The sequence below is a fragment of the Neoarius graeffei genome, chromosome 11 (genome assembly GCF_027579695.1).
Source record: "Neoarius graeffei isolate fNeoGra1 chromosome 11, fNeoGra1.pri, whole genome shotgun sequence".
NCBI classification, from domain to species: Eukaryota; Metazoa; Chordata; class Actinopteri; order Siluriformes; family Ariidae; genus Neoarius; species Neoarius graeffei.
Genome location: NC_083579.1, coordinates 8,382,990 through 8,399,990, shown reverse-complemented (window position 1 = coordinate 8,399,990; position 17,001 = coordinate 8,382,990). Strand labels below are relative to the sequence as shown.

General features: G+C 42.2%; 1 protein-coding gene across 1 annotated transcript in view; it reads right to left on the bottom strand.

The window, feature by feature from the left end:
• ryr2b (ryanodine receptor 2b (cardiac)) overlaps window positions 1-17,001 on the bottom strand; it is a 210,519-nt gene that overhangs the window by 9,551 nt on the left and 183,967 nt on the right. Inside the window, exons 89-97 of the mRNA XM_060933368.1 lie at window positions 14,541-14,596; window positions 11,540-11,687; window positions 11,046-11,132; window positions 7,234-7,413; window positions 5,993-6,123; window positions 5,841-5,883; window positions 4,041-4,162; window positions 2,679-2,739; window positions 2,411-2,557 (exon numbers count right to left, since the gene is read on the bottom strand). Of these exons, the coding sequence (XP_060789351.1) occupies window positions 2,411-2,557; window positions 2,679-2,739; window positions 4,041-4,162; window positions 5,841-5,883; window positions 5,993-6,123; window positions 7,234-7,413; window positions 11,046-11,132; window positions 11,540-11,687; window positions 14,541-14,596 (975 nt within the window). The remainder of the gene's footprint in view (window positions 1-2,410; window positions 2,558-2,678; window positions 2,740-4,040; window positions 4,163-5,840; window positions 5,884-5,992; window positions 6,124-7,233; window positions 7,414-11,045; window positions 11,133-11,539; window positions 11,688-14,540; window positions 14,597-17,001) is intronic.

Sequence of the window (17,001 nt, the reverse complement as noted above, 5' to 3'; positions counted from 1 at the left end):
AAATTAACTGCTAATCCTACAGTTTCACATACTTTTGCCACTCACAGATATGTAATATTGGATCATTTTCCTCAATAAATAAATGACCAAGTATAATATTTTGTCTCATTTGTTTAACTGGGTTCTCTTTATCTACTTTTAGGACTTGTGTGAAAAGCTGATGTTGTTTTAGGTCATATTTATGCAGAAATAGAGAAAATTCTAAAGGGTTCACAAACTTTCAAGCACCACTGTACAACCCCGATTCCAAAAAAGTTGGGACAAAGTACAAATTGTAAATAAAAACGGAATGCAATAATTTACAAATCTCGAAAACTGATATTGTATTCATAATAGAACATAGACAACATATCAAATGTCGAAAGTGAGACATTTTGAAATTTCATGCCAAATATTGGCTCATTTGAAATTTCATGACAGCAACACATCTTAAAAAAGTTGGGACAGGGGCAATAAGAGGCTGGAAAAGTTAAAGGTACAAAAAAGGAACAGCTGGAGGACCAAATTGCAACTCATTAGGTCAATTGGCAATTGGTCATTAACATGACTGGGTATAAAAAGAGCATCTTGGAGTGGCAGCGGCACTCAGAAGTAAAGATGGGAAGAGGATCACCAATCCCCCTAATTCTGCGCCGACAAATAGTGGAGCAATATCAGAAAGGAGTTCGACAGTGTAAAATTGCAAAGAGTTTGAACATATCATCATCTACAGTGCATAATATCATCAAAAGAGTCAGAGAATGTGGAAGAATCTCTGTGCGTAAGGGTCAAGGCCGGAAAACCATATTGGGTGCCCGTGATCTTCGGGCCCTTAGACGGCACTGCATCACATACAGGCATGCTTCTGTATTCGTCTCGTCTCGTCTTCTTCCACTTTATCCGGGACCGGGTCGCGGAGGCAGCAGTCTAAGCATGGAAGCCCAAACTTCCCTCTCCCCAGACACCTCGGTCAGCTCCTCGGGAAGAACACCGAGGCGTTCCCAGGCCAGCCGAGAGACAGTCCCTCCAGCGTGTCCTGGGTCTTCCCCGGGGCCTCCCCCGGGGGGACATGCCTGGAACACCTCCCCAGGGAGGCTTCTGTATTGGAAATCACAAAATGGGCTCAGGAATATTTCCAGAGAACATTATCTGTGAACACAATTCACCGTGCCATCCACCTCTGCCAGCTAAAACGCTATAGTTCAAAGAAGAAGCCGTATCTAAACATGATCCAGAAGTGCAGACGTCTTCTCTGGGCCAAGGCTCATTTAAAATGGACTGTGGCAAAGTGGAAAACTGTTCTGTGGTCAGACGAATCAAAATTTGAAGTTCTTTATGGAAATCAGGGACGCCGTGTCATTCGGACTAAAGAGGAGAAGGACGACCCAAGTTGTTATCAGCGCTCAGTTCAGAAGCCTGCATCTCTGATGGTATGGGGTTGCATTAGTGCGTGTGGCATGGGCAGCTTACACATCTGGAAAGACACCATCAATGCTGAAAGGTATATCCAGGTTCTAGAGCAACATGTGCTCCCATCCAGACGACGTCTCTTTCAGGGAAGACCTTGCATTTTCCAACATGACAATGCCAAACCACATACTGCATCAATTACAGCATCATGGCTGTGTAGAAGAAGGGTCTGGGTACTGAACTGGCCAGCCTGCAGTCCAGATCCTTCACCCATAGAAAACATTTGGCGCATCATAAAACGGAAGATACAACAAAAAAGACCTAAGACAGTTGAGCAACTAGAATCCTACATTAGACAAGAATGGGTTAACGTTCCTATCCCTAAACTTGAGCAACTTGTCTCCTCAGTCCCCAGACGTTTACAGACTGTTGTAAAGAGAAAAGGGGATGTCTCACAGTGGTAAACATGGCCTTGTCCCAACTTTTTTGAGATGTGTTGTTGTCATGAAATTTAAAATCACCTAACATTTCTCTTTAAATGATACATTTTCTCAGTTTAAACATTTGATATGTCATCTATGTTCTATTCTGAATAAAATATGGAATTTCCACATCATTGCATTCCGTTTTTATTTACAATTTGTACTTTGTCCCAACTTTTTTGGAATCGGGGTTGTAGATGCGTGTTCCCACAGGAAGCAACTCTGACATCATGATGGCTGCACCGGTTGAATGAAAGAGTTCCTTATAGATTACACATTTTCTCTATATTTATTCCACTTTCGACACATAAAAACATCACAGAAACACCGTCCTAGAACTGATATGGTGACTAGAATGCAATTAGCTTTCACTGATCATTTCCTTTAAATAAACATTGCTGTACGTATATTTACGTTTCCTATTAATGCAGCTTTTACAATTGTGCTGCAATTGGCCACTCATGATGATGATGACGATGCATTAAAACACTGCTGCACTCAAAACTGGTCAGTTTTTTTTGTTGTTTGTTGGTTTTTACCTGCTTTCCATTGTGTGTGACGGACGACAGGATGGTGCGCAATGTTTTAAAGCCCATGGCGACATCCAAGAGGTGAGCGGCAAAGAAGAAATTATTGTAGTGGCCCAAAATGGACAGCATCATGTACCAGGCAAGATAGAGGAATGACTAAGGGATTTATGAAGTGAGCAAGGGAAAGAAAAAAAAAAGAACAAAGAAAAAATTTGTGGATTAAAAATGTGACTTTTTTCACATAGAAATAAGTCTTGAAGATATCAAACTGACTCACGTTGTCAGTAAAGACCACTCCGAGTTTCCATATCTGATATTTCATATCGGTGGAGTTCAATCTGAAATCAGAAGAATAGACGCGTGAGAGAGAGAGAACACAAGAACACACACTCAGCCCATGAAAATGATAAGAAACTTCACAACTAATTCTACTGCCATCATCTGGCATAAATGAGATATGAGACCACATGTTTAAAACACACCACTATTTTATCCTGATTTTTTTCCACTCACTTCCTGTGAATCTCCTGAATAATTTCATCCCCATAACGTTCAACACAACAGCAATGTTTTATGTTTAAGACATGAAAAAACAGGAATCCTAAAGGTTCAAGAAGCCGCTTTGGGACCAAAAGGTCATTGGTTCAAGTCCCTGGACCAGCAGGAATAGTTGAAGTGCCCTTGAGCAAGGCGCCTTACCCCCAACTGCTCCCCAGGCTGCGTACGTCACTCTGGATAAGAGCATCTGCTAAACACCATTAATGTAATGTAACGTAATGACATCCCATGGACAATCATAAGAGTTTGTAATGAACAAAAAACATCAGGGGCTTTTTTTTTTAAAATATATTTTATAGTTTTATGTGAAAGTTTGCACTGACAAACTAAACTCAAAATGTCAGTTTCAGGAATGTTGATTTTTTTTTTTTTTTTTGCACTTGTGTGTTAAAATGCGAATCATACATAAATTGAAAAAAAGCACGTTCCTAGCATGATGATTTACTTATAGCCACACCCACAAATATAAAAAAAAAAAAACTCTTAAGACCTGAAAACTGCCAAGCTGAAAACTAAAACTGCTCAGAGAAGCGTCCTGAGCATATCAGATTCAATACCACAGACACACACGAATGCTTCCTTCTTTTACAGAGAGTCATTACTTTTGCATTACGTGAACGACTTGTTTAATTTGACATAATTTATGGATTTGTTTTGGTTTGTTTACTTTCGAGTCATTCATTTGAAATGACTGAGTTGAAAAGGGTTATTCAATTCGTTTGATGTTGAAATAAATGTAATCCGTATATGAAACCACAGTAACTCATCAATACTTATATGATCTCGACCTGATCGATTTGAGGTTCTGATGTACATTTACACAAACTCAGGAGTAAAAGTAGGATATAATTTTTTTTTTCAGAGCTAACTGGATTTGTTATAAATTATATTTATACTGTATATCACAAAGGTCGATGAGTAAAATGTGACTTTTTCCTTTGTTCAGTTATTTTCGAAATTAATCAAACTTCACTGCCATAGAAATGTCCTGCTAATTATTTCACCCGTTCACTCACACATGTATCGACAGAATGGTAATATTCTCTAAGTATTGTGTGTATTCTGTAAAAATGAAGAGTACAGTTCTCTGGCTGGTCTTCTTCCATTCCGGGCTTCGTAACTGAAATCCAGTGTTGTTTTATCCAAACCCAGCAGCTCGCTGATCCGCTTGGAGCCATACAACTCGCTGTACTTGGCCATCACCTACAACAATACAAGTAAAATCATGTACTTGTAAAGTTAAGAGCTGGATTATCAGTCTCGTTTTGTACTTTAGACTAATCTCGACAAAAGACTAAAATATTTTTTTTTACATTAGACTAATCATGGCATGCCACATCCTTTACTACAGTATTTATGGTAGGTGTGCTATTCTAGCATTTACAGTGATTTACCCATTGGTTCATGTGTCATTTTAGAGGTTGGGAAATACATATTTTCTTGACGCAGGCTGATTTTTGGGAGGACATTTGTGTATCGGATTTATTGTCTGGAAAATATAGTAATATAAGTAAATTAGACCTAAAAGTTTATGATTGAATAAAAGGTGTATGAACAGCTAATGCCGGTTTTCCACTACAAACGCGGCTGAGCCGTGCCGTGCTGAGTCGAGCTGAGTCGAGCTGAGCGGGGCTGTTGGAGTTGCATTTCGACTACAACCGCGCTGAACCGTGCTGGCTGGAAGTGGGTGGACACATTGGGTGGAGTTAGCGAAAGTGGGTGGACGTCACGTGATGTCGTTAAGCAGCGCAAACAGTGACATCAGTGACAGTGGCGGAACAAGTCAGAGCCAGGCCGGGGGCAGGGCAAATGACCGGGCCCTTTATTAAAGCTTATCATAACATCATTTTAGGCTACAAAATGTCCGCAACTGCGGTGTTTACCAATTTCAACACTACCGGGTGCAACTATGTTATTTAGTACATCAAGTCCTTCAAACGAACATGTAACTCAGAAACAAAAAAAATTAGGATACTGTACATGGCTCATAATAAAACATCAATAGCCTATACTGCGCACATTATTTGAAGGGCATACGAATGAGCGCTCAGAGGTTGCAACGGTGACAGGAAGAGTCAGAAATAAAAGGAGGGCGGTGCAAACCTCACTGAATGCACTGTGTTTACCAATTTCAGCACTACGGGGTGCAACTATGTTATTTTGTACATTAAGTCCTTCAAACAAACATGTAACTCAGAAACAAAAAAACATTAGGCGACATACTGTACATGGCTCATAATAAAACATCAATAGCCTACTGCGCGCATTATTTGAAGGGCATACGACGAGCCTTGCGCTCCGCGAACTCGTCCAGTGATCTTTTAAGCGGTAGTCTCACGACCCGGAGAGTAAACAATAAACATGGAGGACATGGAGTCGTTAGTGTTGCTGGTCTTGGTGCTGTGGCTTGTTGTCACCGACAACGCGGACAGATACTGGCAAGAGCGTATAGATGAGGCGAGGCGCATAAGGCTTCAGAAATTCTCGTAATTCGTAATTCTCCTTCTTCCGGGTTTGCGGTGTTTACAGATCCCAGCGCGCTCGCGGGGCGTGTGTGGGCATGTGAGGACACTCCTCCTCACCAATCAGTGCACAGGGGAGTGTCTGCTCACGCCCCCAACCTCACTCGGCACGGCTTGGCTCGCTTCAGCCCCACTCCAAAACGGTGCGAGTTTTAGGAGCTAAGCAGAGCTGAAACGAGCTGAGTCGTGCTGGTTTTTGGTAGTCGAAACGCGAGCCGTGTCGGGCTGAAGTGAGCTGAAGCGAGCTGAAGTGAGCTGAAAAAGGGTAGTGGAAAAGGGCCATAAATAACCCGGTGTTCATTCTCAGCACCATTTAAACATTAATGTTAATTATTTGTTAAATCAACACTTTACTGTACCTTCCTCTTCACAAATTTGTCCCAGTAATTACTCGGAAAAGATCTAAAAACAAAAAAGAAGATATCGATATATCCATTTTAACTTTTGTGATACATAAAGGTAAGCTACAACAATTAACAGGTTAAGAAATACCAAGATTTTTAACTCTTACGGCGTGTTTATGACCAGTCGGTCCCACTGGCCTCTGATGTCATCATCAGCGGGTTGCTGGGTAACATACAAACCATCAAACTCCAGTTTACGTGCTAGCTCCTTCTCCCGCTTAAATACTACTAAAGGAACCTGAAAATCACAAACGCACAAAAATCTAGTGGAAGGCAAAGGTGCCAATATTTATATTTACAGCTTTTTTTTTTTTTTAATGTCTTTATCCAAAGAAGTGCTTTGGAATGCTAAATCATGATACACACTCGCCGGCCACTTTATTAGGAACCCCATCCACTTGCAGTTCTCTAATCAGCCAATCCCTTGACAGCAGCACCATGTATACAATCACGCAGATACAAATCGAGAGCTTTAGTTAATTAACGTTCACAATGTTCGAACATCAGAACGGGAAAAATTGTGATCTCACAGTGAAGTGTGACTTTCTTTCACTGTATGTAGCATGGGTGTTGGTTTGAGCCAGATGGACTGGTTTGAGTAGTTCAGAAACTGCTGATCTCCTGGGGTTTTCACATACAAACAACAGTCTCTAGAGTTTACACAGAATGGTGCGAAAAACAAAAAACATCACCGAGTGAGGTGAATGATAGTTCTGTGGGTGGAAACAAACGCCTTGTTGATAAGAGAGGTCAGAGGGAAATAGCCAGATTCAAGGTGGTTCGAGGTTTTTTTTGGCCAGGAAGGATATAGTAACCTCATATAATCACTCTTTATAACCGCGATGAGCTGAAAAGCATCTTAGCACACAACAGTAGAAGACCACATTGGGTTCTACTCCTGCAGCCAAGAACAGGAACCTTAGAATCGAGAACAAGCTCCTGTTAAAGTGGCCAGTGAGTGTATTCAAAATCATTTGGCAACATTAGTCTTAAAAATAGACATTTCAGGCTCGGAAATAATAATCGTGTCATCGAGAAACGATAAGCGCACTAAAATATAAACCTGTGATTTGCAGCTGTGCCACGGTCGGAGCTGCTGTTATAGAAAATCCATCAACACCTTCTGACCAATCAGAATCAAGAACTGGACAGTGCTGTGCTATAGAATGACCTCGCCAAGGGCTCTGCTTTTTTCCGACATCTTTTTGTGTTTTGTCTCTGCAGAGCCCCAGAAGCCCACTCGAATACTCAGTAAGTACTATTGTCAGTGACAAAACTGCGCAAATCAGTGAGAAAGATAACAGCGTAATCTGAACATTTGTGGCACAAATGAGCAGGAAACACTTGCCTTGAGACAGTAGTATCCGATGATGGAGCAGAAAGAGATAAGAGTGTGTAATACAGCCAGAGTGTGGAGGACAGGCTTCATATAACCACTCTCTCCCAGAATAAAACACACATGCTCAGAGTCAGAGTTCTCATCGCTGAGATCAGACAGGGCCACGCCTACAGCATCACTAGAAGAAACCTGGGTTATGAACAAACAACAACAGGTTGAATTCGTATAGCACCTTTCACCAACCCAAGGACACTTTACAGAGGAATGGCTCAACCAAAACCAAACAGAACAACAAACAAAGACATAACAGATAAGAGACACAAAAAAGGAACACGGCTAACATGGGTATAAAGACAGCAGATGAGCTCAAAGCATTGTAAAAGACAGAACAGGAAGTGACCAGGAGATGATGGATAGCAGAGAGAGGAGAGAAGATTTAAGTCAAGTTTTGAGTTTGAGAAGACATGTACGATCACGAAGGCACTGACGGACAGAATTCCACAGCTTCGGGGGTGGAACTAGACCTTTACCAGAGGAACCAGACTCAAAAAAGAACCCGTGCTCATCTGGGAGACACTGGATGGTGTGATTATAAATCATTTATCTTCCAAAACTGTGTACTATGTATATTCAAAATGGACAATTGCGTAATCAGGAACTTGTGACTATAATGCCAGAAAGTGGGCTACAGTAGGAGTCCATTTCTGTCCCCCAAGGTACAATCGGCACTAATGTACCCCCTAGGGCTCATTGTTGGGCCTTAAGGTAACTACAGTATGTGTACTTTTTTAGGGTCTAAAAGGTACACACACACACACACACACAGATACACAACCCCATCTCATCTCATTATCTCTAGCCGCTTTATCCTGTTCTACAGGGTCGCAGGCAAGCTGGAGCCTATCCCAGCTGACTACGGGCGAAAGGCGGGGTACACCCTGGACAAGTCGCCAGGTCATCACAGGGCTGACACATAGACACAGACAACCATTCACACTCACATTCACACCTACGGTCAATTTAGAGTCACCAGTTAACCTAACCTGCATGTCTTTGGACTGTGGGGGAAACCGGAGCACCCGGAGGAAACCCACGCGGACACGGGGAGAACATGCAAACTCCGCACAGAAAGGCCCTCGCTGGCCACGGGGCTCGAACCCGGACCTTCTTGCTGTGAGGCGACAGCGCTAACCACTACACCGCCATGCCTCCCCTACACAACCCCAATTCCAAAAAAATTGGGACGCTGTGTAAACTGTAAATAAAAACAGAATGTGATGATTTGCAAAGTCATGTAAACCCTATAGTGTACTTCAGACACAGTCTCAGTGTTTAAGTCTCGGCTGAAAACATATCTGTTTAGTCAAGCCTTTTGTTAATGGTGTTTATGAGGTAAAGGAGGAGATCTGGAGGGTTCTCAGACAGAGTGTTTTGGTAAACTGGGATGTATGGATGCTGTCAGTCCCCCACTTGCTTGCTCACTCAAGTTTGTTGATGGTGTAGTGGCTGCTGCTTTATGTCCCGGGGCTCCCTCATGCCTGTGTTACCTTCTGGCTCTCCCCTTTTAGTTATGCTGTCATAGTTAGTTGCCGGAGTCCTTGCTTGTACTCAGTGCAATATGTATACTGTTCCTACTTATTCAGGTGACATTGGGCATACCTAACAACCTGTGTTTTCTCTCTCTTCTCCCCCCCCCCAAAAAAAATCTGTCCCTCTGAGTTACATGTCGGTCCTGGGATCGAGATGCTGACCTCTTCTGCTCCTCAGACCTGCCTGATCCATCCTGGTGCCCTGTGTCTGGTTGGAGTCTCATCGCATCGCTCCTGTGGAGGGCGGCCCCATGTGGACAGTTGGGGGTTGCGCCTGGAGGACGCTCTGGACTCTTGCGGTGGTGCTTTTGTGGCTGGGGACTGCAGTTGACTTGCTGACTTTAGGACTGCACTTGACTTGCTGACTTTGGGACTGTGGTTGTCGTGAATGGTTTTGCGCTCGGGTTTCCATCGGTGGGGGGTTTATAGCATCAACGAAGCTGACTTTATGTTAGGACTGTTAATGTTATAGTCATGTTGTCTGCTGTTGCCCAAATGAGGATGGGTTCCCTTTTGAGTCTGGTTCCTCTCAAGGTTTCTTCCTCATGTTGTCTGAGGGAGTTTTTCCTTGCCACCGTCGCCACAGGCTTGCTCATTGGGGATAGATTAGGGATAAAATTAGCTCATATTTTAAGTCGATCAAATTCTGTAAAGCTGCTTTGCGACAATGTTTATTGTAAAAAGCGCTATACAAACAAACTTGGCTTGACTTGACTATTTCATTGAAAATAGTACAAAGACATTATATCAAATGTTGAAACTGAGAAATGTTCTTGTTTTTTGAAAAATACATGCTCATTTTGAATTCTTTAATGACTCAGACTTGAACATTGGGGACTCGAGACTGGACTCAGATTCAAGGTTTAGTGACTTGACAACAATACTGATTGAGACCGAGGCCCAAGCCAGAGACTAGGTACAAATGCCCAGAAGTCTGAGATAAAGCCAAGTCAATAGAGAAAACATCTTGAGATTGGGCTCGAACCCTTACTGATCAGAAATGCTCATTTGTTCACCAATTGTTTCACAGCAGAAGTGGATACAGTTGTAAAATATGCTTTATTGGAAAAAATAAGCATTTTCATTTAGTCAATAGGCTAAAGATTAAAAGCTTGTTCATCGCTCAGCGAGCCCCGCCCACTATCAACAGGGCAAATAACATGAGAGAGAGTTAACACTAGCTAGTTCATCAGTCAGCAAGCAAGCCCTGCTATCAACAGAGCAATGAACATAACGTGTCACTTCCTTCTCTGGGTGTCGTCTTGCCAAACGATGATTGAACTTCGAGGTTGTCCTCATCGTCTCCTCGATAGTTCTTCTACATATGGAACACATCGCAGTGCATTTTTTTCCCACTGCACGAGAAGTCTGTATAAGCAAAGCGGACAATCCTAGGGGCGTTCTCTCCAGGCATTTTAGCGCCATTAATGTTAGTTTGTTCCTGAACATGACGTATGAACAGGTGAATGTGCATTCTCTTGCATGAAATTAGTCTAAAAATTAATGTAGATATAAGAAAAAAATCAGAGTCCTCATCTCCAATTTACGAGTCAGAATACAGTTAATGCACGAGTCCGAGTCATCAGTGCTCAAGTCCAAGTCAAGTCACGAGTCCTTAAAATAAGGGCACGATTCAGACTCAAGTACTACAAGCCTGGTCTTGATCATAACTCTGTCTCACTTTGACCCACATAAGATTAAGACTTGGTCCTGACTTGATCTGCTTTAGTCCCGGTCTTGGACTTTGCATTGGTGGTCTTGACAACAGCCGTATTGGTCATGTTAGCAAGCTATAATTTACTAATTCATGTCATGTTTGTGGGGCAGCACGGTGGTGTAGTGGTTAGCGCTGTCGCCTCGCAGCAAGAAGGTCCGGGTTCGAGCCCTGTGGCCGGCGAGGGCCTTTCTGTGCGGAGTTTGCATGTTCTCCCCGTGTCCGCGTGGGTATCCTCCGGGTGCTCCGGTTTCCCCCACAGTCCAAAGACATGCAGGTTAGGTTAACTGGTGACTCTAAATTGACCGTAGGTGTGAATGTGGGTGTGAATGGTTGTCTGTGTCTATGTGTCAGCCCTGTGATGACCTGGCGACTTGTCCAGGGTGTACCCCGCCTTTCTCCCGTAGTCAGCTGGGATAGGCTCCAGCTTGCCTGCAACCCTGTAGAACAGGATAAAGCGGCTAGAGATAACGAGATGAGATGTCATGCTTGTATTATGTGAGATTGAGATGCTTCACCTTATAGAACAGAAGGATGAAATTGATCCCGAAGGCCACACACAGTGCCAGCACTCGCATGTTGTAGAAATTCCTGGCAAAATAATTCTACAAGAAACAGACATGTAGTTAATGTAGTTAACGTAAAAAAAAGGTATAAATACAAGCAGCATGTGATCGGAGCGCGATCACAACCAGCTGCGTGTGATCCGATCTGTGCTGTATGTTCACATCAGAAAGAAAATATCTGCCCAGGCTGTATAATACAAAATAATTCTGCCATATCCTCGCTAAATGAGCTCATTTGCATATTGCATATTTTGTAAAAGAAATGATGTGTCGAGAACTTCTATAAAGAGAACGCATGTGAAATAAGCTCTTGTTTTTGTGATATGGATCTCCAGATACAGGCACGGTGTACAAACCCGTATTGAGCCAAAATGGAAAGGAAGAAACTGAAAGACCAGAGATACGATGACAGCAAGAGAAAAAGAAGACACACAGTTCCGCCTTACAAGCAGTTTTGTTTTCTGAGAGTCGATTATTTTCCACGTCGCCGATTCTTGAACCTCTGGCTCCGCTGCTTTGTTGAAGCTCCTCCTCCTGAATCTGCGTTTCGCCTCGTCTTCCTTCCTCTTGTCCTTCTTTTCATTGTTCTCACCCCTTTGAAAGACACAGTTCTTATTCTTTGAGCACAAAAGGTGCTGCTGTATTTTTTTTTATAAACTATAAACAGGGAACACAGCGGAAAAAAAGTGATTCTTTCAGATTTTCATCATGGCGAGTATAGCGTGTGCTTTTAAATATTTTACGAGGGTAGTTCAAAAAGTTCTCGGCCTTACTTGGAAACAAGGGGCGTAATTAACTCCTGTTTTGGGGCATAACTGTACACTATAAAAGCTTTATATCATTGTCCACAAAAACTCAAATGTTAGAACCAATCAAAAATAAAAAAAAGGAGAGGAAAGAAAGCTTTGAGCTGGCGTTCTGTTGCTCCAGGACAATGCCAAAGCACCCGTCCACACAGCACAGGTGGCAGGGGCAGAAGCAGCCAAATGTGGCTTTGAACTGGTGCCCCATGCATTTTACTCACCTGAACTGGCACCGCCTGACCTCTATCTGTTTCCCAAACTGAAATCCTACTTGCATGGTCATCATTTTCAGTGATGGTGATGTTTCAGAGTGATGATGATGAAGTCATCCATGCTGTTGAGGAGGATCTGGAGGCTCAAGATGTGACCTTCCACAAAGGGATCGCGAAACATACAGTGCTCAGCGTAAATGAGCACACCCCCTTTGAAAAGTAACATTTTAAATATCTCAATGAACACAAACAATTTCCAAAATGTTGAAAAGACAAAGTTTAATATAACATCTGTTTAACTTATAATGGGAAAAAGTAATGTTAATAATATAACTTAGATTACACATTTTTCAGTTTTACTCAAATTAGGGTGGTGCAAAAATGAGTACACCCCACAACAAAAACCACTACATCTAGTACTTTGTATGGCCTCCATGATTTTTAATGACAGCACCAAGTCTTCTAGGCATGGAATGGACAAGTTGGCGACATTTTGCAACATCAATCTTTTTCCATTCTTCAACAATGACCTCTTTTAGTGACTGGATGCTGGATGGAGAGCGATGCTCAACTGGTCTCTTTCCACCACAAAGGTGAAGGCTACAAGAAGATCAGCAAAGCTTTACTTATCAGTCAGAATACTGTCGCAAAAATGGTACAAAAATTTAAGAAAGATGGAACTGCAACCATCTCACAGAGACGTCCAGGTCGTCCACGGAAGTTAACACCTCGACAGGAGCGTCTTCTGATGAGAAGGGTTGAAGAAAATCGGCATGCAAGTTCACTGCAGTTATCTAAAGTAGCAGAAAGCCAAACTGGGGTGACTATTTCCCGTGACACAATATGGCGTACACTGCAGAGGAATGGCATGCATGGATGCCGTCCACGAAAGAAGCCTCTCCTAAAGCCCAGGCACAAAAAAGCCCACCTAGAGTTTGCCAGGGCCCATGCTGACAAAGATGAAGACTACTGGGACTCTATACTCTGGAGTGATCAGACCAAGATAAATGTTTTGGAACTGATGGCTTCAAAACTGTATGGCGTCGCAAAGGTGAGGAATACAAAGAAAAATGCCTGGTGCCGACAGTGAAACATGGTGGTGGCAGTGTCCTTATGTGGGGCTGCATGAGTGCTGCTGGTGTCGGGGAGCTGCATTTCATTGATGGCATCATGAATTCACAGACGTATTGCTCTATACTGAAAGAGAAGATGCTACCATCACTCCGTGCCCTTGGTCATCGTGCACTTTTCCAACATGACAATGATTCTAAACACACATCTAAGGCCACTGTTGGATTTCTGAAGAAGAACAGGGTGAAAGTGATTCAGTGGCCAAGTACGTCTCCTGATCTGAACCCAGTCGAACACCTATGGGGAATTCTGAAGAGACAAGTTGAGCATCACTCTCCATCCAGCATCCAGTCACTAAAAGAGGTCGTTGTTGAAGAATGGAAAAAGATTGATGTTGCAAAATGTCACCAACTTGTCCATTCCATGCCTAGAAGACTTGGTGCTGTCATTAAAAATCATGGAGGCCATACAAAGTACTTACTAGACGTAATAGTTTTTGTTGTGGGGTGTACTCATTTTTGCACCACCCTAATTTGAGTAAAACTGAAAAATGTGTAATCTAAGTTATATTATTAACCTTACTTTCCCGTTATAAGTTAAACAGATGTTATATTAAACTTGTCAACATTTTGGAAATTGTTTGTGTTCATTGAGATATTGTTTAAAATGTTACTTTTCAAAGGGGGTGTACTCATTTACGCTGAGCGCTGTAAACATCGTTGGACTTTGTTGAAAAATAATACAAGAGCAATCTTTCTGCTGTGACGTTTTCTGGACGAGGCTGAGAACTTTTTGGATACCCTTGTATGAAGAAAAGCTATCATGGTCGAAGAGGTCTGAGAAGTTGGGATGGAGTTCTGAGGGGCCTCTTAATGAGGTCTTAGCAAGTGAAAATAAATGGAAGAGAGTCAAATGGATCTCGTATTACTTAAAGTGGAATTACGGTATCCTCGGACACTTAAACCACATTTTAGATTTTATTTCACAGACAGATTTGTCAGTGTAATATTAGTGGGGCATAAAGACATAAAGAACACCCAGGCATGGATTCAGCCAGGATTTGATGAATATTAGAACGGATACAGGGAGATACAGAAACTCCAAAACAAGGAGCAAAAATGAAAAATAGGAATTTATATGACGTTAATTCAAAGCTTCAGGTGAGGTCTTTCTCATATAACTCCATTAACATTGGTGAGAAATATTGAGAACAATTTTCAAAGCCAGGCTTTCAGATTTATTGAGATGAATCTGATTTATAGGACAGACTAAATTAAACGGGTAGAATTCAGTCAATAAGATCTGTCTAAAGCACACGGAATAAATGCTTTATGTTATAAGGGAAAAAAAAAAGTTCTTACTCTGCTTTTTCAGTCTCTGAATGCGTCTCCTCCAAATCCTCCTCAGACAACGCTGCCTACACACACACACACACAAAATCTGTTATGTATATACAGATACGTATATACACACTCACTAGCCACTTTATTAGGAACACCAATCCATCCACCTGCTGTTCTCTAATCAGTCGATCCGCTCAGACGCGCAGCTTGTGAACAGGCAAGGCAGGCAACTGCTTGGGGCCCCCTGACCCAGGGGCTCCCCGAGAGTCGGGGCCCGAGGGCTTATTTATTTTGTTTTTATCGTTCTTTACCATTGTATTTTCACATTTGGAATTTAAAAAGCTTTGGTTTCATACATTTTTCGTTGGTGTCAGATTATTTATAACATATTGGTGATGAACACTGGTCAGAAAGGCCCCCTGGAAATTTTTGCTTGGGGCCACAACAGACTCTAGAATCACCCCTGGATCCACTGATGCATAAAATCATACAGATACAAATCAAGAGCTTCAGTTAATTAATGTTCAAACATCAGAACAGGAAAAATTGTGATCTCACAGTGAAGTGTGACTTTCTTTAACTGTGGCATGGCTGTCGGTTTGAGCCAGATGGTTTGAGTATTCCAAAAACTGCTGATCTCTTGGGGTTTTCACACACACACAACAGTCTCTAGAGTTTACACAGAATGGTGCGAAAAACAAAAAACATCATTGAGTGAGTGAGTGCATAGACATATAAACATAGACGCCGCCTTCTGCGTAGAATCATACGTCATCCTCGCCGCCATATTGGATGTGGCAAAGTGGAGATTCTTCAACCGTCTCTGGTATAGCGTCTAGACAGAGCCGGCCCGTGGCATAGGCAATATAGGCAAATGCTAAGGGCGCTGCATCCATCCAGGGGCGCAGAAACGGGGGGAGAAAAATTATGACTTCCACTATTCTGAAAACGAGTCAGCATTATAATGTCTTAGCCTAATTTAATTGTACAGCAAAGCATGTAGTCAGGGTGCGATTTGTCAAAAAAGGTGGGGTGGGGTGTGATGGTGGTTGTTAATCATGAAACAATAAGCGCTCAACAGTAGTTCGCCCTGTCTATAGTGTGTCTTCGGGCGTGCAAATGCGCATCCGCGGCTATTCTCTGTTTTGGCCAATTGCCTAGAGCGCAAAGTGTGCCCAGGGGCGCCAAGGGCGACCAAAACCCCACCAAAAAGGAGGGATGGAGTTATTGAATGGAGATGTTACCAAGTGCATCAGTGGTGTACAGTGTTTTCAACCACTGTGCTGCCGAACTCTAGTACTGCGGAACACTAGTGTGCCATGAGAGATCACCAAGTGTACCGTGGAAAATTATAGAATGACTGTATATTGTAAATATTGGCAACAGTGTTTTAGTTTCAGTCAACATTTTCTATTGGTGATGTGCCTTGAGATTTTTTCATTGAAAAAAGTGCGCCCTGGCTCAAAAAGGTTGAAAAACTAGTGTAGCCTACGCAGTAGTGGTCGGTGATTTCCTTATGCCTACTAAAAATGCGCAATGATAGGTTATAAGGGGGGCGGGGGGAGCGGTGTTCATCGGGGAATGAGAATGGCTATCCACTGCAAAAAGTAGCCCAGACTACAAGTGCTTAAATGAAGAAATCCAAACTCTCGGGTGCGCAAGGGCACAAACGAAGGCGACAGGAAGAAACAAATAGAGCCAAGTATAGAGGTAAGTCTGATCTAATCTCTCATATCAACCATTATAGTGGCAAATTAATATTTTAGACGCCTGAATCAATGTCCGCCTAGCTAACTAGATGCAAACAGCAATAGACTTCAATAACAAAATACCCATAATAGCACTTTTGTTTGAAAATACAGCCCATTGATGTCCTAACAGGGTGCTTAAGTTTGCACAATTTAGAATTGTAGAATTTTTTATTCATTTAATTTGTTAATTCTTCAGAGATGACTTAACTTTTAATAGCAAAAAAGAAACTAAAAATAATTTCTTGTTTATTGTCCATGCACTACACTTTGAACAGGGTGCGGAAGAGTTTTTGCCCATTATATGGAGATATGTATTGAATTTGTGTGGTCATTTTACTTTGTGACACTTTATGTGAATAATGATAACAATAACAATAATGAAAAAGATAAAAATGACTTCCTGTTTATTGTCCATGCACCGTACATTGTTTAATAGTAATAGAATAGAGTGATTGGATTAAAGTGTTATTTAGATGTTATTAGAGGGGTTTTTTTTCATTGGGGGGGCGCCAAAACTCAATCTCGCCTAGGGCAGCCAAAGAGAGCCGGCCCTGCGTCTAGACAGTAGCCGAGAATAAAGATGCCTCATTCATGTGCTGCGTTTAACTGTACCAACAGGTTTACCGTCCAAACGAGATCACATGGGATTACCTTTCACAGGTGAGACTGGAAAAATACTTTTCATTGTATTTGGTCATAACGTAATTTTACGAACAGATTTTTCTGAC